The following is a 22688-nucleotide window of genomic DNA, read 5'->3' as shown; positions in this document are numbered from 1 at the left end:
CTTGGTCATCAAAGGCATCTGCTGAATCCTACTGAAATCTTCAGCTAATTCTCCACCTTCAGGAACTCAATTTATTGCTGACAGAATTGGTAAAATGTGCCTTTTGAACTCCCAGCAGTGCTGCTTGCTTATTGCGAAAGACTCCGGTGTTCCTCAGTGTCTTCATGAAGTGTCAGAGGAGCATTGGTCTGCACTCGCATTTTATAATTATGAATTCCAGCCAAAACTAAATCACTGTCCCCAGATTTTCCTTTCTTCGGGAGAAAAGACCCTTCAATGCTGCCAATTTGGGGAAGATACAAGCTCTCTGTGGGCTCCTGCTTCAGTGCTGCTGACGTCTTTACACAAACCTAATCTTCCATCTTAGCTTCTGGAGCTATTGATTTCCTTAGGAGTTCTTTAGGCTGCATTTAATTTGAAGTTAGCCTTCGCCTTACGCTTTTGCCTGTTGTAAGTGGAAATCCTGGGATGCTCATCCAGGCAAAAAGGAAGGAAATGATGGTGCTGGAGTTCTTTGTCATGGTTGCACGGATTACTCTTCCCATTTACCTTCTGGCTCATGTATTTTTTCCCAAATATTTTACAGTCTAGAGGAAGTAATCAATAATTCTCCTTCTTTTTTTTCCTGCAATGCTTTGAGATACTCTTATTTTGTTTCAACTCTTGATGGAGGCAGAAACCTCAACGCTCATTTCTGCAGCTCTAACAGTCGAGGGGCGGGTGGTTGCGTTTGCAGAAAGCTGCTCAATCCTTTGCTAAGCCTGCTTCCCACGTCTTAATGCGGACAGGAGGCCAATGGGTGCTTTTTCTTTTTGTCCTATGCAAAAAGTACTTGAACTTCAGTGATGCTATGGAGAGCTTCTCCTAAGGGAAACTATGCGGGGCTCTGAAAGCCACACCATTACTTCTGCCCTCTTACCAGTTGCCTTGACTTCCTAACCCCCCTCCGGCCTGCAGAACAAGTACTGCTTTATTCTTACCCAGCGTGAATATTGTCCCCCTTGCTGTAATTTGTTCTGACCATCAGATTCCCCCCATCCCGTCTGCTCCTTTCCCTTGGCCAGCACAGCTGCCCTTGGACACTGAAGAAAGGAGATCACTTTGCTCATAACCTCCTGCGCCGCGCTCCGCTGTCTTAAGCCAGATTTTTGACATTTTATGTCACTAATTATTTGACTCCTGATCGCTTGAAAAATAATTATTTTTGAATCCAAACATGAAAATTTCGGCCAGCTGCCAGTTTGAAAGTACGGCCTTGCTGGGAAGCGTTGATTATACCACCATACCTTCACATTCCTGTGTTCCCATCTCCCCTTGGCATCTGTTTCCCTTGCCGGGCACGGGAGGTGTGACGATGTGCGCGGCTCCCTGCGTGGCTGTCACCCGTGCCGTCCCCGCTTCGGTAACTCCAGCGCTGGATTTCCACCCGGGTTCTTTGGGTGAAATTACAGATTGTAATTTAAACGCGCTGTGAGGACGGTGTGCTCGATTTTCTTTTTGAGTGGTGTAAGATTTTCATTACTTTGTTTTACACTTTAGAGAAACAAATGGATCTCGTCCAAATGGATGGTAGAGTCTTCCCCCTCTGATCGTTGACGGGACGCTAGTTAGCCGCAGCCCTAGGCGTTGGTTCTGTTTGCAAATAGCACCAAAAAGCATAGAAAATTCACTATTGCCTTTGTGGTTGCTACTGGAATGGCTGTTATGGTTTGAGGAACCCACAACAATTTATTGCCGTTTAGACATTTATTCTCTCGACCAACAACCCCTCCCCACCCGGGAAGGGGAATCGGGGAAAAAATTTATTTTTTCAAACCCACGGGTTGAAATATAAACAGATTTAATAGATTAAGGCTAAATAATTAACATTAATAACACAAAAGAACCAATATTGATCCCGATACCAATATAAAATATATGAGGATTGTACTCGGCCCATTCTGTCAGTTGGAAGCTGTGCACTGAGTATGGTCTTTGCAGATGAAAACCCAAATTGATTTTATACAATGATGGAAATGCTATATATATTTGTATATATTTGTATTTCTGGAGGTTTCCTGCAATTTTCTTTTTGCCCTGTCAGTTGAGTGGGGCTGGCTTGGCCGGGAGCGGGCAGGGGCACCGGCTGCCTGCAGGGGCTTCGGGGGGACGCCCCCTCACAAAATTCCCACCACAACGCCCATCATCCCAAAACTTCAGGAGGAGGGTATTCTTCCAAGCTTCTCTTGAAGCCGTGCCGCCTTCCGGTTGACTGTGTCTGCACCGTCAGCTTCTTTGTGCTCCATCAGAAAAGTAGAACTCGGTACAAAGTTGGCCGGGAGCAGAGATCTCCTTCCTGGCTCTTAACAGTTGTGGAGCGTAACCTGCGTTTGTGAGATTTGTGCCGGGTTTATGACGTGAAAAATGGTAAGAGGAGGGAATGGGAGAGGTTTTGAAAAGCAATTGCTGGAATTAAAATTGTTTGGGCGGGTGCTGTGCGACTTGCTTAATATAACAAAATTAATGTGCAAAATGCTGTTTACATATCTTGCTCAGATTTTAGCAAACAAACAATATTTGAAGGGAGTATTTGTTCTTTTTTGATTGTGAATCATATTTTTAAAACCCTCTGCGTGAACAAGAGCCTAAGATACCATCCTTAAACCTGTCTGGAATAAAAGGTCAGCTCAAAGAGCTAAAAAATAAATACCAAACGCTTTTATTTAAGAGCCCTTTGGTCGGTCGGTGTTTGATGAGAGGTTGTGTGTTGAGAGCCGGGAGCACAGACCCACGGTCATGACCAGGTGAGGTTTTTAGAGATAAAATGCCAAAACTGGAAAGGAAGAAATAATTACATCTCTGCTTTCCAGCGGTGGGGACTTACTGCCTCGGTCACGGCGTCCTTGGTGTGTTAAAGAGCTCGGGAACCTTTTCAGGGATCTGAATGTAATCCCGCTTTTAGGAAATGTTCCGCATACCCAGGCTCATCTTTATGATAACTGTGGACTTTTTTTTTTTTTTTATACAGAAGTTCAGTGATCAGCGCACTGAATGTCCTCTCGTTTCCCCCATTCCCTTTTCTTTGGTACTCAAATGGCAGCTGAAATCCAGGAAAATTCATCCCCAAATGTACGTGCAGAGGGTTTTGGTTTGTTTTTTTTTTTTTTTTTTTTTTTAAATCTAGAACATGAAATGCGTTGAATTAGATTTTATGATAGCACTGAAATTAAGTTTGCTGCCTGTCTCTGGCTCTATGTGGCTTCTGATTAAAAATAACTGTCTTTCTGACAACCCATTTGAAGGAATATTGAAGGCCACCAGCAGCAGAGGCGGGGGGAAGGAGTGCTTAGGACGCGGTGTTTATGTGCCGTGCAGAGGAGAATTTATTTTGTTTGAATTTCTTCTTAGAAATGAGGCTGTGGAACTCGTGCAAGAGACTGACTTGGTGGAATTAATGATGGGGATTTGTGCCGTTTCTTCTGGAAATGATGGGACGGAGCAGCAGCGGCCAGTAAAGGATGGGGGGCTGGAGCCGCGCAGGGGCACAGGGTCAGGGTTGAACATCTTCGTAGTTCAGTCTTTGGTTTTTGGCTACCTAGAGAGGGCTTTGGTATCAATATACAAGAATATATTTACTTTAGTGCTTGTCTGTGGTGTCATTTCAGTTGGTGGGACCGTTTTTCCGTTGCTCCCACAGAACCACTAAGTGCCTGAAGAGCAGCAGTGCAAAAATAGACATGTAAAGCCACGCAGCTGGGGTAGCCCGCACCCCTTACCCGGTAAATTTTTCAAAATCTCTTCTTGATCCAAACAAGACTAATGAAAAAATTCTACATTAATGCTGAGATTAGGGGGAGATGCAGAAATGGTCAAGGGCGTTTTCCAAATATAGCTCAAGTGTATTCAGAATAATTTAAAGCAGATGTAGATAATAACGGGACAGATTCGGGTCACAGGGAGAGAGGGAAGTTGTTAGATAAAACTCTACAGTTACGTAAATGGAGATCAAAATCATAAACGGTATCATTTATTTCTGGCCTTCCTTAGGTGCTCGCCCTTTGCATAGAACTGTTCTATTTTTTTCTTTGCTAATATAAGAAGTTTTGATTTATCAGACAAAGCAGTTTCATATTCAGGCAAATTCTGTTCGCTAAGTGAACTGTTACCCAGTTCTTCTAGTTAGGCACTCGGTGAAATGGATTTCAGATGTAATTTAAATTATATTCAGAGTCTGGTTTTGGAAGTAGAAGTATAACTAGGAAACCAAAAATATCCTCTGGAGGAAAGACACGTTGTTAGTGTCTCCCAGGGGCGCTACCCTGCATCGCTTATCTGAAAGATTAGATGATGCTAGCTATCAAACAAGTCACAGAATTACGAAATAAATCATAAAGAAATTTCATTTGCTTGTAAGCAATTGCAGCTGAAATATGTGGCAGATTTCATTATAGGAATTGAAAGGACGGAACAGAATCGGTATTTTAAAATGATAATGTTCAAAAACATTGTGGGTTTTGAATGCGTTCTTGAAAAGAGCAAACCTAATAATTCTGCTTATAAAATGATATATTTGATTTTCAAGGAAAAGCTATGAATGTTTACGAGCACTTACGAACTCCCCAGGGAGAAAACCCACAACCAACAAACCCACCCGAAGCACCGCCAGCCCCGGCTGTTCCCAGCGCGGTCCCCGGGTCGGTGCTGGTCCCGTTACTGGAGGGACCATTCCTAAATGGGAATTACGGGGCGGGAACAGTTGTTGTTGGGTTTGGGCCGTTGCGCGTTCCCCAGGGGAGGCTGAGCCGTCCCGGCACCCTTCTCAAAGTTAAAACTTCTGATTTTGGGAGATAGGTTTTTTCTTGTGCAGCCAAGAGACCATCCTGCTGGATATGACATTAGCAGAGGTGCTCGAGTCGGCCTTTCAAAAATACTACAGGTATATGTGCGTAAGACATCAGAGAGCTGCCGGGATCCATAAAATTGCTCCTAAAGGGCCTAAATCGGGTAAATTCCAGGGTGAATTGCAGAGGCCTTCTGACGTATCTCATGTGGGTTGAATTTTTTGAAGGGAAGAAGGATTAGAGGTATTAAATTGCTTGACAAGCTCAGGTGATAATGTTTCTAATTTGCATTTTTGCAGTTCCGTAAAAAAAAATAATTTGTCATTATCTTGAAAGGATGGCAGAAGTAGCTGGAAAGCGCGGAGGTGTTCATGGCACTGCTCAGGTCTGCTGCAATGCCGGAAGCTAAATTATTGGTGGGGTTTTTTTTAAAAAAAAAAAGCTGTATTTCTGTGCCTTAGGTATCTACGCTCTTTTTGAAGCTTCTAAATCATCGAGTGCTGGATTTAATTATTTATTATTACTAATTACTTAGGTGTAATATTGGAAATTGTTCTTGTGCTGTGAGGTGGGTGAGGAGCTCTCGGGCGGGTCCGTGGCAGAGGGATGCTCCGTCTCCTGCATCCTCCGCTCCCCTTCGTCCCCACGGAGCCCCTGCGACCTCGTGGCTCAGCCGCCGATCGATCCCCGCTCCCCACCCTCCTCCCAGTCGATGGATGGATCCATCGATTCACCTCCGGACCCGGCACTTCGGTCCCTGCCTCGACGGGCTTTTCTGTCCCGCAGACGGCCCTGCCTTTGGCAATACAAGCTCTCTCGGGCAAAACAGCCTCCCAGCTTTCCCCACCCCAGATCTAATTAACCTTCTGCTTCTCTCCCTCTCCATCCAGTCCTTTTGTGTATTCCAGTATAGTGCAATCCAGAACAAAATAAGTAAATAAGTAAAAAAAAAAAACCACGATATGCTTCTCAAGGGCTAGAGATGGAGAAATCACATGGTCTCGATTTTTTTGTTTCTTTTACTTCATGTTCTCGTTTCAGAGTAATTGAAATCACGTTTATGTTGGATTTTTGAAGCTTTTTCCATTGCCCCAAAGACTCGACTTCTCGTATGGGAGCACTGGGTGCAGGTGCGGAGCTCGGAGGGGCCGGGGCCGGGTTGGGATTCCCTCTCTCCCCTCTGGCTCCGCGCTGGGCAGGGGGAAGCTCTTGCCCGGCTCGTTTTTGCTCCTGGTCGTTCCACTCCCCATCGCTCTGCGCTCGCAGTGGCATTAAGGCTGTGGGCTCGGATTTGCTGTTTCCAGCATTCCTCTGCTTCAAGAGATAAAAACGCCGGGTAGCCTAAACACCTGTAGTATTTCAATCTAAAAGGACAGCCTGTTTCACATCGCTGCAGGAGCCCTTATTTATTTCTGTCGTATAATGCTGCAGTTACCTGTCTCTTCTTGAAGATTAAGGATTAAAAGAAAGAAGTATCCTTTAGTCTAGCTTTTTGGTGACTCTACCTAAAATTTGATTACATGTGTCCTGTAGCCTTTCGGTTATTACTCTTTTTCTTTCACTTTTTGGAAGATACCTTTAATTTATGTGCAGCTCACTACTAAAGAACCTGAACGTCTTATTTTCAAGTTCGTTTTTGCAGTGCAAAGTAAGGCTGGTTGCTTACATTTTTCTTCCCCAAAAAAGAAAAATAATCCCTGTACTGCTTCAACAAATTACCTCTCCTTCCAGCCAGGCTACAACTTTTGAGACTAATCTATCTTGGAGCTGTTCATGGATTTTTATTTATGTTATTAGAAATAAGCAATTCACTGCAGTGTGTTTGTGCTCCGTGGACTATATCCGTGATGAAAGTCCTTGGACTAGTGGCAAACGTCTAGTAAATCTCTTCTGGTTTTGACGCCGAGTTCAGTACCTGAAATGCTGACTCCAGGTTTGGAGCACTTGCCTTGAGATAAAACACAATAAATTCCAAGTGGGAAAAAGTTTCTCTATGAAATTCTTTGGAAAGAATTTTTTAGTAAGATTGAGAAAAGGCTTTTATCATGCGGGGATCGGAAAATGCAGCAGTGGGTGTAAAGGCGATGTAATCAGAAGTAACTAATCCCTGGCTAAAGCCGGCTGTGGATGGGGTGAGTCTGACAGTGTCGGGGTGTCCCAGCGGTGCCAGGCGGGTGCCGGACGGGCTGGGTGACACCGCCGTGGGTCTGGTCTTCCTTCCATGGCCATTCCACTGCAACGGGGCTTTTAACCTCTCGCTTAAAAGCAAATAACACATAAAGGACATAAAGAAACAGCTAACTGAAGGTGTCAGCTGGCAGGAGAGTCCAAGCCTGGACTCCAGGATCCCACCGGAGACCTGGATGGGTGGTGGGTGGGGATGGTTCACCCTCCCAGCCCGGCAGCATGCAGCTACCAGCAACCCTCTCCCTCCTATTGATTTAGCTGTTTATATATAAAAATATAGAGGTTCATCTTTCTGCTGAACATAGAATCATAGAATGGTTTGGGTGGGAAGGGACCTTAAAGCCCACCCAGTGCCACCCCCTGCCCTGGGCAGGGACACCTCCCACCAGCCCAGGTTGCTCCAAGCCCCGTCCAACCTGGCCTTGAACCCCTCCAGGGATGGGGCAGCCACAGCTTCTCTGGGCAACCTGGGCCAGGGGCTCACCACCCTCAGCATAAACAACAACTTCTTAATATCTCATCTAAATCTCCCCTCATTCAGTTTAAAACCCTTCCCCCTCGTCCCATGGCTCCCCTCCCTGCTCCAGAGTCCCTCCCCAGCTTTCCTGGAGCCCCTTGAGGGACTGGAAGGGGCTCCAAGGTCTCCCCGGAGCCTTCTCTTCCCCAGGCTGAACCCCCCCAGCTCTCTCAGCCTGTCCCCACAGCAGAGGGGCTCCAGCCCTCCCAGCATCTCCGGGGCCTCCTCTGGCCCCGCTCCGACAGCTCCGTGTCCTTCTTGTGCTGAGGGACATAAAGTCACACAGTCTCTAGAACTCCTTGAAATGCTCATGCACATGCAGTGAGTCGGGCAGTTAAGTTTTTTTGTATTCTTGTTTAAAATTCCTGGCACTGAGCACTTTGATATGGCTTTTAATATTACTTTATGCAGAAGCGCGTGTGCTGGTGTAGCAGAGTGTGGCACCGTCAGACCACACACCGCCTTGGGATCCCTCGGGTCCACTGATTGACTGTAGGTCGGCGTGTGTTGGCTGGGCAGCTCGTTACTCTCCATTGGCATACCGGAGGATGTCATGTGAGCTGGCTGTGGTGCGCGTGTGGAGCTGCTGTGGTTCGTTACAGCACTGGTGTCAGAAGACCTAAAAACATCTCGGGCCGGTTCTGTTATCTGCCGTGTGCTCAGAGTTCCCCAGTGGGGCTGGGGGGAGCCGAGTGCGCCCAAGTGTGTGTAAATTTGGCTGCAGCATCAACACGTGGTGAGGGAGGAAAAATAAAATAATGTCCTTTCCTTGAACCTAGAAAGAGAGTATTAGGTCTTACTGTCAACTTTGAAAGGCAAGTTACGGCTTCTTTCCGAAATAACCATTCACGGGCGTCTCAGAGCTGTTACGTCTTTTCTGTGACACTCGATTAAATGACTGCACTTATTTTTAAGGACCTAAAACCAAAAGAGGGAATAATCCAGTATGATAGTGCTTCGCTCAAGTTCAAAGTTATCTTGTATTTGTAGCCACGTTATAATAAAATAATTGATAGTTCTACACTAAATGCGATGCTCTCGGAGCTCAGCTGCTTCACTTGCAGCTCTTGGTACCTTGTGCCATGAGCAGCATCTCGCAGGTGAATTAGGGCTGATATCAAAGCAGACAATTATTAGCCTCTATATCTTCTATGTTCTTACACAGTGACCTGGGATAAACCGGGAATTTTCTTTATTTTAGAGGTGAAAAGCAGCTTTGTGCCCCCTTGGAGATACTTTAGGGGTGGTGTAAAAGAGGGGAGCTTTAAGGGCAAGGTTAAACCCAGCCTCCAAGGAGCAGGGAGTCGTGTTTGGTTGTGATGTGGATGTCTAGGATACATTCTAAACGTCTACTTTTTAAAGAAAAAAATAACCTTGGAAATAAAAGTCTCCATAATTTTCATTTTACGTAAATGTATCTGTTCTGGATTTGACTCCCAGAGATCATAAATGCCCACAGATTGAATGTGGGTGGTCAGCAGTTCGGAAAATTGGGCCATCCATCTAAATTTGTCTCTCTCTTAAATCTATCCTGTTCGCGTCGGCGTTGTTTAAAGCAGTACAATAGGGATTCAGTAACTCAAAGACAGCTTCTCTTATCGCACTCTATAACCCATCTTCATAACGGTGCAGTCACAACGTAGGGATGGCTCCGGCTGCTCCTCTCCCAGAGCTTATGGACGCAGACTCCGACGCATGTGAGAGGCTCCAGGGTTTATGATTTGCAGTAGTGCAGGTGAGACACCGAAAAATTGCTCTAAGCTTCCGTGAGAGCTACATTATGAGTTTAAATAGGAATTTCTGGAAGCGACTGGCTGAGATTTTCTGAGGTCTCTTACATACCCCAGTTTCTGTGATTTGTGGCTTTCAGTTATCAAAAAGCAATATTTAAAGTAACATCTTTTTACTGTAGCCTCAGGCTGCGTGCTGGAGCACCCCCGAGCCAGGACGGAGCTGGGAAACGGAGATGGGCTCTTTTCCAGATTGTACATTATCAGATGAATAATTAACTGTAGACTAATTGCAGATCCTAATTAGTCTCCTACAACTGCACTAAACACAGTATTGCTTCAGCGTAACGTGGAAAGAAGTTGACCTTCAGGCTTTAATACTGCTGCTGGTGTCAGCGGGGAGGAGTTTGACTTTCAGAACCCGACTTACCGTTGTCATACTGTGAGTCAAAAACCTCCACAAGTTTTTGTTATAAAATTAAAAAGATACGGAAATGCCAGTGTACGTGCCTGGCCTTTTTCCCGGTGTGCGTCACTAGCCGGGAGCTTGTCTGTGCTGCTCTTCCTATAGATGGTGGGTGGGGGAAAAAATTAGGAAAAGTTATCTGGAATGTTAGTTTTGACCTGTTTTGTAGACTTGATGGGGAATTTGCAGGTGACTTGTGTTGTGGCCTGTAGAGTGAGCGCTCAGTTTGGTGTCTGGAGAGCAGAGCTTTCTGCCTAACCGTGAAACCGCGGGTGATGGTGAAGACGCTCGTGGGTTTTCTGTCCCGTTCTTTGCTGTTAAGCACTTGGTAGCGCAGGTCGGCTGCTCTGCATCTCCTGGGGTGCTCTCAAACTAGCACGCGTAGCCTTGGTTTCTCTGCGAGTACCTTGGCGGTAGTTCCGACATGCAAGAGGAGAGGGAAGGCTCTTCCTGCTCCCCTGCTGCTCCAGGAAATCTCGTTCCCCAGTGGATTTGGTACGGGGAAAGCGAGATGGCTGTGTTTGCTTCCATGGGAGGTGCTGAGAGTACAAGTAATGGGAGGATAAACGTTAGAATAGACACGTATTGACAGCTGGAACAATGCATAACCTGAAATTAATGACCAGCATATGGTGTTAGAAACAGACTTGAATAACGTGAATAACCTGAAAACCGGGATACTGACGTTGCAGCATGACAAGGTAGCGGTGTTTTGTTGGTAAAAACACTGAGCGGTGGCCAAGGTAAACAGTTCTGGTCTGAATCTGTTTTTCTTCCTGTTTAGGTGACGCTGAGCAGGAGCTGGGACCCCCGCCATCCGTCGATGAGGCAGCAAATACACTCATGACTCGCCTGGGCTTCCTCCTGGGAGAGAAAGTCACGGAGGTACAGCCAGGGCCCCAATACAGCATGGAGGTGCAGGACGAGAACCAGGTACGGGCCCCCCCAGCCCTTCCTGCGAAGGCAGAGAGTGGTGGTTTGCTAATTATACGGCAGCTGAAGTGTCTCATCATGGTGAAATAATTGTTGTGAGGTAAAAGGTTGTATCTCCTCGTTGAGCAGTGAATCATCGTTCCAGCGCAGCGGTACGCGTTTCGGGGATCAGCTGCTGCCGTGTGAAACGGCTTCTGTTGTTTTTCTGTTTCTGCCAATGTTGTGGGAGTGGGCAGCATTTCTAATCAGATTATAGTGACCAAAATAATCTGTACTTCCATGGCATCTTATGTGTAACATTTCAAAAGTACTTTAGCGATGTTACATAAAGGCTCGTAGTTTCTCCAGAAGGAGAGGTAAGTAGTAAGAGCCTGATTTTACAGATGGTCACAGTTTTTGCTCATGTTTGCTGAACAAGGTGATTTCATGCTTGAAAACAGATAACGGAAAGCAAATCGTAAAATCTGTATTGTGATGGAGCTTGTTACATCCCCTCCGACTGGCTGAAAAGCAAAATAGCAAAAACCTCAGGGCTAAAATGTAGATTTTTTTTTTTTTTTTTGGAAAGTGCCTGAGTTTCTTCCTCCTCCTCAAGGCTGGACAGTATGCCCACTCCCAGCAGCACTGGTGAGATGAGAATGAAACTGGGAGAGAGGTTTTGGTTTGGTTTGGTTTGGTTTTTTTTAATTGACAGATGGATAGTCCAGCGTGCAGCAGAAGAGCATGGAAGTCAGAAGCCCATTTCCAGTTCTCTCTCCTTTTAACCGTCATTGCATGACTCTGCAGAAGTCACCTAGGTAATGACATAGGCGTTAGTCAGAGGACCTGACTTAAGGTCCTGAATTCATTAAAAAAAAAAGTCAATGAAAAGTGGCAGCCAAAACCAGTCCTCAGCACGGGAAGGACATGGAGGTGTTGGAGCGGGGCCAGAGGAGGCCCCGGAGATGCTGGGAGGGCTGGAGCCCCTCTGCTGTGGGGACAGGCTGAGAGAGCTGGGGGGGTTCAGCCTGGGGAAGAGAAGGCTCCGGGGAGACCTTGGAGCCCCTTCCAGTCCCTAAAGGGGCTCCAGGAAAGCTGGGGAGGGACTCTGGATCAGGGAGGGGAGCCATGGGACGAGGGGGAAGGGTTTTAAGCTGGAAGAGGGGAGATTTGGATGAGATATTGGGAAGAAATTCTTTGCTGTGAGGGCGGTGAGCCCCTGGCCCAGGTTGCCCAGAGAAGCTGTGGCTGCCCCATCCCTGGAGGGGTTCAAGGCCAGGTTGGCCGGGGCTTGGAGCAACCTGGGCTGGTGGGAGGTGTCCCTGCCCAGGGCAGGGGGTGGGACTAGATGGCTTTTAAAGGTCCCTTCCAACCCAAACTGTTCTACGATTCTACGAAGCTGGCTTCTGTATGTTCCAGCTGAATGCCCATCATGGCCCTGGTGGCACCTGTGGATCTCTCTCCCAGCCTGTGCCACTTGGGAGGAAACTCGGAGACACATTGTTCCACTGAGCCCAGGACTGCTCCTGGCAGAAGTAGGATGTGCTCTTGGCAAGCAGGACGGAGGGCAGGTCCTGGGCTCTATCGGTCCCGCGCTGTAGACTAAACCAAAAGGTTTTTGATCTTCTTCATGGGCTAAAGCATGCTCGAGAGCCAAGAAATGTGGTTTTGTAAAGTTTTTGCCTTTAACACATTCATTAAGCTTTTAATGCTTTCATTCAATTTCTTATGCAAGTTGTGGTGGATTTGGAATGTACTTCACTATACATTGTGCTAGAAAACGTACTTTTAACAGGCACCTATTTGAACTGAATACTTCAAAGCCAAGCAGAGCTTTCTACTATAAATGGTTCCTTTTGTTGTTGCCTTTTGACAAAAATTAAAATCCCATCTTTTCCCTAAAGCAAAAAGATGTCTTTGGAGAATAAATAAAAGAAAAATCTAAAGAGAAACAGCAGAGAGTTGTCCTCTAAAATAGATTGATATCTTGGGCTGTGTGCTAATTTTTGCATGAAAAAGTTTTACAGGGCCTTTGAATGCTCTTCATGTGCTGGTGAAGATAAAGAGAGGCCGGTTCCTCAATTACCAAGTTAATTTTTGTCTTTCTTTGTGAGCGTCTCCTGCTGCCAGCGCTTGCCTGGAATGGCAGAACGCTCGAGGTTGGACATGACCTCGGGAGGTCATCTCATCCAGCCGCTTGCTGAAAGCAGGGCGGGCTTCAAAGTTGGACCGTGTTGCTCAGGGCTTGTCCAGGCGAGGTTTGAAGATCTCCACGGGTGGAGAATCAAGAGGCTCTCTGTTCTGGGCCGCCTGTTCCGGGGCTCGACGACTCCGATTGTGAGGGACTTCTTTCTTCTACCGAATAGAAATTTTCCTTGCTACACCCTGTGACTGTAGTGTCTTGTCCTTTCCCTTTGTGCTTCTGAGAAGACCGTGGTTGTGCCTTCAGACAGCGGAAGGTGCAGCTATCCCTAGGTGCAGTGTGGCTGTCTCTCCTCCACCAGCATCTCCTCCTCCATCGTGAGCTCCAGCCATCTGACGCTCTTGCTGGCCCTCCTCTGGCTTTTGCCACCTGCCAGTGGCTGTCTCAGGACGGCAGCCCGGCACAAATCCTGTCCGAGGTAAAGCTGCATCTGAATTGCAGCAGATCTTCTGAAAACCTCTCCAACTCGCCTTCCCAAATTGAATTTCTTCGGCTGCCCTGCCTAAAGTAGTGTTGAAAATCATGCAGGGAGACATTTATGGGATTTGCAGAGATTAATTCTTCCATTAATCATTGATTAATTAAAATCTGATTGAGACTTTGACTACTAGTTTGCACTTGAATTTAAAAACGAGAGCAATTTTCTAGGTTTTAATGCGTTAATTTACGTGGCCTGGGCAAGGAAAACGTTCTTTGTAGCAGAAGCTGGGGCTTGGCTGCTGCTTGTTATTCTGCCCATTCGTCGCCTTCTCAAGTGAGAAAATAATTATTTGCAATCTTGCCAACGCTTGAGCTCTAGTGAAGATAAGGAGTAGAGGTGTTTTCACTAAAACTGCCCCAATCTGCAAATCGGCACACTGCAGTTTCATTCACTTGCCTTATTTTGACTATGTCAGAGAATATATTCTCTAATCCAGATTGCTGTGAAATGGCGTGTTTTATGTGCTGTCTCTTTCTTAATCATGCTTTCCTTAATGAGAGATCACAAATGCTGAAAAATAAATCCTTTTTCCTCCTACTTTTTGGGAAACTATTTTTTTAACCGCGCTGGCAGCCAGAGAAGCACAAAGGACAATGAGACTGTGACAGAACAGTTTAATTTTTCAAAGCTTAGTGAAAATGTGACAGATGAAACAGCAGCAATAATAATACAGAACGTTCTGTCAATGGAAATTTATATTTAAAACTCGCACAGAGGAACATTTTTCTATATCAATACGAAAATAAAACATGTCAATCAATGCCAAGTGATACACCGTGTTATTTAGTAATTTCTAGTTGCGAGTAGGTTGTTCTTAGGGAGCTGCATTGATAACACTACAAATAAGAGAATTTATAAGAATATCACTTTTGGCATTTCACGAAACAATGGTGTGAAAAGCTGGAGGGAAGATGAGTGTGCCGTTCTTACACTGAATTTTACTTTGCTTTAAAGCGTAATTTTTCAGTGTTTTAAGGTTGGTGGATGTTATTTTGTTAGTACTGAGATTAGTTTCGGTGGGGATTTGTTTAAAGTAACGTTTGAAACAAGGACGTAGGAAAACCTCGCCACAAAGAACTTATAATAGTAATAATGCATCACCATCTGAAAGATGCCAAATGCGAGCTGATTACGTGTTAGATGCTGTGGTTTGAGGTTGGAAGGCACCTCTGGAGATCGTCTAATCCCCCCCGCCTGCTCGAAGCAGGGCCAGCTCAGGACCGTCTCTGGTCGGGTCTTGGATATCCCTGTGTGTCCTGTGGCAGGTGCTCCAGTCCCTCAGTCATCTCTGTGGTCCTTGGCTGGACTCGCTCCAGTATCCCCATCAGCCCCTTGTGCTGGGCAGCCCAGCCCTGGGCGCAGAGCCCCGGGTGCGGTCCCAGCAGCGCCGAGCAGAGGAGAAGCATCACCTCCTCCCGCGCCGGCATCGCTCCTCCTAACCCAGCCCAGGGTGCCCTGCGCCTTCCGCGTCCAAACCGCAGGAATTACATTGCCTTGGACTTGAGGCAGTTGGTTGGACCGTCAAAAGAAAATGACTGTTAACAGAAAATGAGTATTGGAAAAAGCTAATTTAATATCTCAGGTGTGCTGATGGAGCCTAACCAGCTGGGATAGATCAGAAGAGACAGCGTGTAGCTCAGTGCAAACATCTGCTCGATACATAGCAGCAAGCCAAAGCCAGCCCCGCGTTAGGTTATATGAAGAATAATAATAAACCCCAGCGATTTTAAGGCAGGAAAATAATGGAATATTTTCATTGAATACTGGCACACCAGTAGTTTTTGATTTGGCCACTAGAATGAAAGAGTTAGAAATCACTTTGCAAAAATTAAAAACAGGTTTACAAAAATCAGTGTGCTATTTAGACATCTGAAAAGATTGCGGTATGAGAAGGTGAAAAAGGTTCGTTAAGAGAGAAGGCGCGTGGCAGGTGATGCAACAAATGTGCGAAACCGGAATATACAGGGAGCCAGAATTTATGGAGCAGTCAGCTTGCCTGCAATTCCTAGAAGCCTACTGGGGGGAAAAAAGTGTGTTTGTAAGTACCTAGAACATAAAAGAACGGAAAACAACAATAAGCGTGATCCACTAGTGGCACCGCAAATTGGATGGGGAGAGGAGAGCGTTGGTTTGCTTCTCCTGAGGGCCTCAAAAGACGACGATGTGGTGGCAGCCGTCTCATTCACCGGTGGATGTTTTATATGGATACCGGAGAGAGGTGATAAATTATCGTGGAAATACTGACATGGTTCATTTTCTACTGTGCCGCAGTCTCTCTGTTTAATACATAAACACGCCGGTGGAGCTGTCACATTAGCGCCCCGTCCCCGGTTTGTCAATGTGCTAATCCACGTCCGGGGTACTCTCTAATTAAGTTAAGATCGATGCGGTCACGCTGGGTTGAAAGTGAGAGCGTGGGGCGGTGGAGGGGGGTGCCTGCCCCGTCCCACCACGGGCAGGGATGCTCCCTTCCGCCTCAGACGCCTCCCAGTAAGGATTTTTACAAGCCCCGTTGGGATACCTCGGACAAATTAGGTGGCTTCCCTGTAGCTACACATGGGATCTGCCTTCTAATTTAAAAACCAGTAAGTCTTTTGCATGTTCTACTTACAAAAGTCCATCCCAGGCATTTTTTCAACTTCAAGTGTGAAATAGTGAGGAAGAAAAAAAATTAGATGCCAGACCTGTTCTGCAGTTTGCAAGCGTGAACCTTGGGTTCAAGTGACATGGAAAAGGGAATACAAATCCATACAATTATTGGGGAGGTATTCACACAGAATAAAAGAAATCTCGTTTGAGCAAATTCCAAATGGGGAATTAACCTCTTCTGTTTCTTTCTTGGGAAGAAAATGAAAAAAATGCTGCCCGCCGAGGCTGGCTACGGAAAACAGCGTTGGTGCGAGGGAGAGGTGGTGGTGTGCTGCAGCGTCCCCTGAGCCGGGGGCAGAGGGGGGGACCTCTTGCTGCAGAGGCCGAAAGAGAAATTTAAGGGAGGATCCCATGCTCAAAAGCCTGTTTGTTTTTTTTAATCCTTACCTCGTACATCCCCAGCTGCTGGAGGGGAGACGGAGCCGCTGCGGGGCGCCTGCTCCTGCGACACCCACGTCGTGAACAGGGTGCCTCGGCTGGGCTGCGGGGGTTAGTTTTGTGGAAGGGAAGTAGTGAAGTTGCCCATTTTCAAGTTATTTCCGGATGATTGCGCTGAAGTACAGCGTGAGGGTGATTAAATTGCTGTGTTGGGTCAACAAGAGTGTCTTCCCATCTCCTGCCCTTGCCATCCTCCGGTGACCGTTGCCTGCAGGTGCTCTAGGACAGAATTCCGGAGAGGAGGACCTTTTCCCAGGGAAGCTTGTGTACCCGGTCGCCTGCGGTTAAATCAAGGCTCTGTCGTGTATCGCAGCTTTTCTCAAATTGAATTCAAGAATGATTTTGTTTTCCTAAGAAACTAATCTCCCTGAACAGCATCAGATGTATAAACTCTTGCAGGTTTCTTGCACGCCGTATCTTACAGCATCTTTCCAAAATAACTTTTAAAACCCCATCTTTTTTGTGCTGCTGCATTTTTTTTTCTTTTATTTTGTTCATCCATTGGAGAGTGCCATTTTCCCCATTATGTTTCTTTTTAAAAACTTTTATCTGGTGGGGAAAGCAGGCCTGGGCAGGGAATGATGAGGGATTTCCAGCTTCCTCTTTGCAAGGCCATAAAACCGTTGTTGGTTTTTCTTGAGTGGAGGAAGCGTTTACAGAGCAAAATCAAAATTGCAGCCCCGCGGAGGTTTCTGAGCAGCCGGAAATGGCCCAGAGGTCTTTGTAGGATTTCCTGGATGGGATGTTCCTTTGCCCTAAGTAAAGGTGAGGTCGTGCCGTGTACTCACCACCCTGGAGACGCCACTGAAACACAGGCACAGGATCTACCTCATTTAATCATAGTTTTTCTTTGTGGTTTTTTTTTACTTTCAGTTCAGTATTAACAAAATTATCTAAGTTCATAATAAAGTATGGAATCAGGCTTTCAGTAAATACCACTTGATTTGTTTTCTGTGTTTCCTGTTGAACATGGAAGGTGGAATCTGTTGTCTTTGAGGAACGAAGTAGGAAACAGGCGCAGGGTCTCTGCGTTTCCCACAGGTGTGGGGTGGCGCTTTCCCTTTGACCAGTCAGGCGCTTTTTTAACATCCCCGTCCAAAGCAAATCCTCCAGCGCGAGCTATAGAAAGGCTTGGACAGGCTGTGGTGAGTGATGTGTTCCCGGTTGCCTTCCGCAGAGCTCGGCGGCGACGCAGCGCATCAGCCCCTGCTCCACGCTGACCAGCAGCACGGCCTCGCCGCCCGCCAGCAGCCCCTGCTCCACCCTCCCGCCCGTCACCGCCACCGGCACCCCCAAGGACTGCACCTACGGCCCCGTCACCAGCCCCACCTCCACGCTGGAGAGCAGGGACAGCGGTATCATAGGTGAGTGCTCGCCCTTCTCCTTCTCACCCTACTGCGAAGCCAGGTGGTCATCGGCCGCCTTGGTTTGACAAGCTTTATTTTTGTAATCTGCGCGCGTTTGCTGATTAACGGCACGGTTTTGCATTATTCGAGTTAACACTGCGGTGACCCGGGTGAATTGTACCCCTCCATCTTCCATTCATCACAGGTAAAGCTGCGGAGAGTTGGTCAAAATTGGGATGGAGGAGGTTGAGAAGTAAATTATTTGATCCAAAGTTTTGGAACTTGTTTAAATGGTGAAAGAGGAAGAGTTTTATCTTTCTTCTTTTATTTTTGCATTCCATCTTCAGCTTTTGGCTTCTTGCAATCTTTCTTCCCAGCGCATTTTTGCCTCCTTTAATTCTAGTGAGTTTGTTGGCTTTTCCTCTGCCAAGTTCTTCTTTTGTTCCGTGTCCTCCCCTTCGGCTGCTGCCCATGCCCGTTGGTCAATGTGGAGATGCTGATTTAGAAAGACGCGAGCTTTTTGGTCCAATAAGGGCGATGGGATGGTCTCAGTGCCAGGCGATGGTCGTTACTTGGGGCTGCCATCCCCTCCTGCTACCTCAAGTAATTTTAGAGGCATCTTTTTTTTCAGCGTTTTCCTTCCCTTAATGCCGCTCAGTTCGTAGCCACTCTTCTTTGATGTCAGAGGAAAGAGAACGGATGATGGCATCACGTTCGTAGTTCAAATATTGTTGGTTTATATTATTATAAATACAAACGACTGATGCCCTTCTGTGCCTCATGACTGTCACTGCCGCCTTATCAGGGACTCTGTGCCTCAAAAATGCCTCTTAAGCTCGGCCTTGGGCGGGAGCCGGATTAAGTGAACACAAATTTAAGTGAATTTCTGTAGCTGCTGTAGCAGGTTTTTCATTCGAGTGATCTGTAGGTTGCAAGCACAAAGGGTCTTGGGAAAAGAACGTACACAGATTAATTTCTGTTCCATAACTGTAAAGGCACAAGGGGAGAGAAGTAATGTCTCCGTACCATCGGGCAGGATGGTCCTCGCTTGGTTGTCCTTGCCACGTGTTTTATGTTGAGCGTTTCTCCAGCTAAGATTTTTCTTTGCCAACAGTTTATGCTGCGCTTAAAAAAAAAAAAAAAAAAAGAAAAAGAAAGGAAGGTTGGTAATTTAGGGAGGTTAATTTGGTACTAGTGATTAATATTTTCCTTGGCTGATCAGGAAACCTGGGTTTAGCGCAGCTCCTGTGTGCCACGGCAACCTTTGTAGCGCTTCTGCCTGCGTGATCTTAAAATGCAAATACGTAAGCTATTCTGAGCTGGGTGGCAAAGTAGGTTAATGAATTCTGGGAAAAGTCATTGCGGTATCCCACACCCTTCGTCCTCTGCTCGCAATGTCCCGCGATCGGAGCTTCACCCTGTCCTACAGCAGCCCCTTGGAGCCTGCTTGGGCCGGAGGATCTCGGTGAGTAGAAGCGGACACTCGATTCCAGCTGGGTCTCACCTCTTCCGGAGCTGGGAGTTGGGTCCAAGACTTGAACAAAGCCTGAAATGGAGCCGCAGAATCGATGAAAAAGCATGTCCTCTGCTTTTAGAGCTGCTCTTCCTAATGATATCTGTCGGTGCGCGCTGTGCTGTCGGGTCGGGCTCGCCTGGCCGTGGTGGATGGTTGGCAGGTGCCAACCTGGAGGTGATGAAACCCTAGGTCCCCGTAGCTTGGTTTCACCTGGAGTTTCTTGTCCTGGCTTGGGAAAGCCAGAGGAGGAGCGGGTGGCCTTTGTGGCACACCTTGTGTGCCAGAGGAGCGTCAGCGTCATCCCAATTCCTGACGTGATAAGGCACTGAAGCTCTTTGCTAAGACTTTTGCACCCCATTCTTTTCTCAGTAGGTCTATAGCAATTCATTTTTAAGTCTGAAACGTTTTCTTTCACCCCTCACAAGGAAGAGTCCCTTGTAGAGGTTCTTCTGTTAGGAACTTAGATTTTCCCATGGAAACTTTGGAACATAACAGAAGGTGGCTTATCCCAAGGCTGTGTTAATGTATCCCAGATGGAAAAGTCATGCAAAAGTATGTTTGTGTGGAGTAGGGGAAGCACTTTCCAAGGTTTTCAGAAAGCAAGGCTTTCATCTGCTGGTGTTTGCACTCGAAGGAAAACAAGAGCCTCTTACTCCCCTTCTTTTCTCGCTCCTTTTACTTTGACAATAACATTTTCAACACCTTCTCATTCTGGCATTTGATGGAAGCTGGACAGCTGTAACAAATTGCGGGGAAAACGGTCTTCTCCAGTCGCACTTTCCAGCAGCGAGAAAAATGGGGAGGTTTTCTGCTAAGTCTGTATTTCTGTACCTCCGCTGGCTCCTGCGAGTGTGAGGTCGGCCGGAGCGAGGGGCGGCTGTTTCCCCGCGGGAGGTGGACGCGCACTTTGGTCATTGCCCTCCTGTTGGGATGGGAACTGGGTGTGCAACAATTCTGCAAGGTGCTCTCTGCGTGACAGCAATTCCCTAGAATTAGTTTCACTGCAGAACGGGGCAGGCAGATTGTCCCCGTGCAGGGAGCAAAGCCACCCCGCGCCTTGCCCTCCCTCTTAGGGACACATCGGCTCCTTTGTTTCTGGAGGGTCAGGGATCCGGTTTCCCTTTCGGTTGCATTCCTCAATTATTGGATGCAGATCTTCTTGTATGCGTATCCCTTCCTCGGTTTGTTCTCTGCAAGGATGACTGTAACGACGTGGCTTTTGGCCTCAGCAGCTTCATGTGGACCCTCAAACGTGTAAATCTGTTGGAGATTTCCTTGTCAAAACTACTTATGGTTTTGTGCCATTTCTATGTGTAGAGTAAGAGTAAACATTTCCCAAGGTGTTTTATGTTTCCTGAGTCACGGTCCTTCCTCCTCCTCCCAAATCAGGTGATTAGCTCCGGGAAGGTGTATTTTCATAGTAGCCAGCTCCAATGTATTTCCTATTCATCTTGATCAAAGTTAGGGTTTTGGGAAGATCTCTTGATCTTTGCCACCTCTCAGCCCTGAGCGGCAACAAGCGTCACCTCCAAATCTCACAATCATGAATCACTGCTGAATTTCGTATTTTAAAAACACAGAGGCTTTAATGCCTGCCCTGGAAGGTCAACGTGCTATTTGTAAAATATTGTGGGAATTGCCAAAGGACGGAAAACAGTTAATCAAGGTGGGAAGTCGATCCTTACACCGTTATGCATAACTGCTTCTCTACATGTGTGTTTTGCTTGGCATAAAATGTTTTTGTACATTAAGCTCATTTTACGTATCTACAGTGCTAGACACAGCTTTGATTTGTCGAAGTTAAATCAGAGCGTGTCTCTCTAGACTCCGAATTAACCGTGTTAAGAGCATCACTCTCCGCTGAGGTGTACGGAGCGGGCATTTTGGTGTTCTGATCTAGATGTAAAGGCCAAATTGGAAGCAGGCAGGTTTTCCCTCATGACTTCGTACTTTTGGAGTTATTCCCGTCCATTTGTATGTCACCTCTTACATAATTTCAGTGATTAGGGAACAAGTGTGTCCTGTCGCTAACCTGCCCAGCGCAGGGACTGTTCCATGCTTACTGAGGACTTCAATAAACGCAGGGTTAGAACAAAGCCGTTATGAAATTTAAGATCCTCTAACAGTAAAGGGAAGTTGACTCGACTTGTGTTGAAAGGGTAACAAAAAACGTTACAAGGTCCAGATCTTCACATTCAGATGCTCTTATTTGTAAAAAGAAAAGACATGGGGAAGGGGGAGGAGGAGGAGGGAGGAGGTTGAGCCAAGAGGAGAGATAGGAGCAAGTCAGCCCTTTCTCCTGGAAGCCACTAAATCCTTTCCGCGTAGAACAGAATGGCTGGTGAAAATGCTGACCTGACTTTAACCTCTGAATAGCTTCCAGGATTTTTTTGGCTCTCACTGTGTAAAAGCAGCCAACTGTTAATGTTCAAAACCTGCTACTGAAAAGAAAACTGGTCAAAGAATCACGTGCTGCCTCGGGAGAACTTTGCGCTTCGCGTCCCCACAGAAGGGGACTGTAAAGTGTTGCTGCTTGAATGCAGCCGAATATAAGAAAATCTCCAGCAATCTTAGTGCAAGCCTGTAAAATAAAGCAGAAAGCATTTCTTGCCGGTATGTCAAGCTGCCCCGGTGCTTGCGATGCTCAAGCAGCACTTCTGTCATTTAGCAGCAGTCTCCCAAGGGTGTGAAAAGAACGGCTGGTTTCCAGCTTGAATCTTCCTGCAGAAATTTACTCTGTAAATTCCTGCTGTAATTTACTCCGATATGGAACGGGGCCGCGCTTTTATTTAACGTGGAGTCCCGTGGTGATGGGCGCCGTGTTCCCCGCTTCGTTGTTCGGGGGATCGTCTCGAGCAGGGCGATAGGTACGGTGTTAAAGCAGCTTAAAGGGAAAGCGGTGAGCTGCGTAAATCCCCTTGCCGCGGTGATGTAGGTTCGTTTTAATGCTGTGTGGAGCCCTGGCCTTCGCTTAGATTTTGGGGATTTTTACAACGAAGAACGCCATGTAAAGGACCTCCGTCCCCTCCTGGAGGTTACGGGCGTGTAGTTTTTTCACATTCTTTTTTTTTTTGCTGTTTTTTTTACTCTTGACTCTTGAGCTTTTATTAAGCTGCCGCTTTCTACAGATTTCTGCGTTCGTGGGTTAAAAATAGGTTTGTTAATAAATTCCTCTAGAGCGCGTGCTAAGCAGGATAGATGCTGCTGACAATAAAACAAGATAGATTTGTTTGCAAGTTCAACTGCTTTGAGAAGGGAACAAAGAGCAGCTCGAAAGGCATACCAAGATAAATCTGACTCAGGTTAAATATTTTTGTGATCTTACAGCTGAAGCATTTGAATTCTGACATTCTCATCAGCGTTATGAAATGCTCTGTTAATAACGAATAAGATTTCTAAGAATTACAGACCTTATTTTAAATC

At 46.5% G+C, this 22688-nt stretch overlaps 1 protein-coding gene across 12 annotated transcripts in view; it reads left to right on the top strand.

Moving 5' to 3' along the window:
• Positions 1–22688, top strand: part of TANC2 (tetratricopeptide repeat, ankyrin repeat and coiled-coil containing 2) — a 256859-nt gene that overhangs the window by 134868 nt on the left and 99303 nt on the right. For all 12 annotated transcript variants that reach the window (XM_074562510.1, XM_074562507.1, XM_074562509.1 and 9 more), the window contains 2 exons: positions 10505–10653; positions 17581–17767. In XM_074562510.1, coding sequence (XP_074418611.1) covers positions 10505–10653; positions 17581–17767 — 336 coding nt within the window. The remainder of the gene's footprint in view (positions 1–10504; positions 10654–17580; positions 17768–22688) is intronic.

This window comes from Larus michahellis, chromosome 18, assembly GCF_964199755.1.
Source record: "Larus michahellis chromosome 18, bLarMic1.1, whole genome shotgun sequence".
NCBI classification, from domain to species: Eukaryota; Metazoa; Chordata; class Aves; order Charadriiformes; family Laridae; genus Larus; species Larus michahellis.
This window is presented reverse-complemented; position numbering and strand designations above follow the sequence as displayed.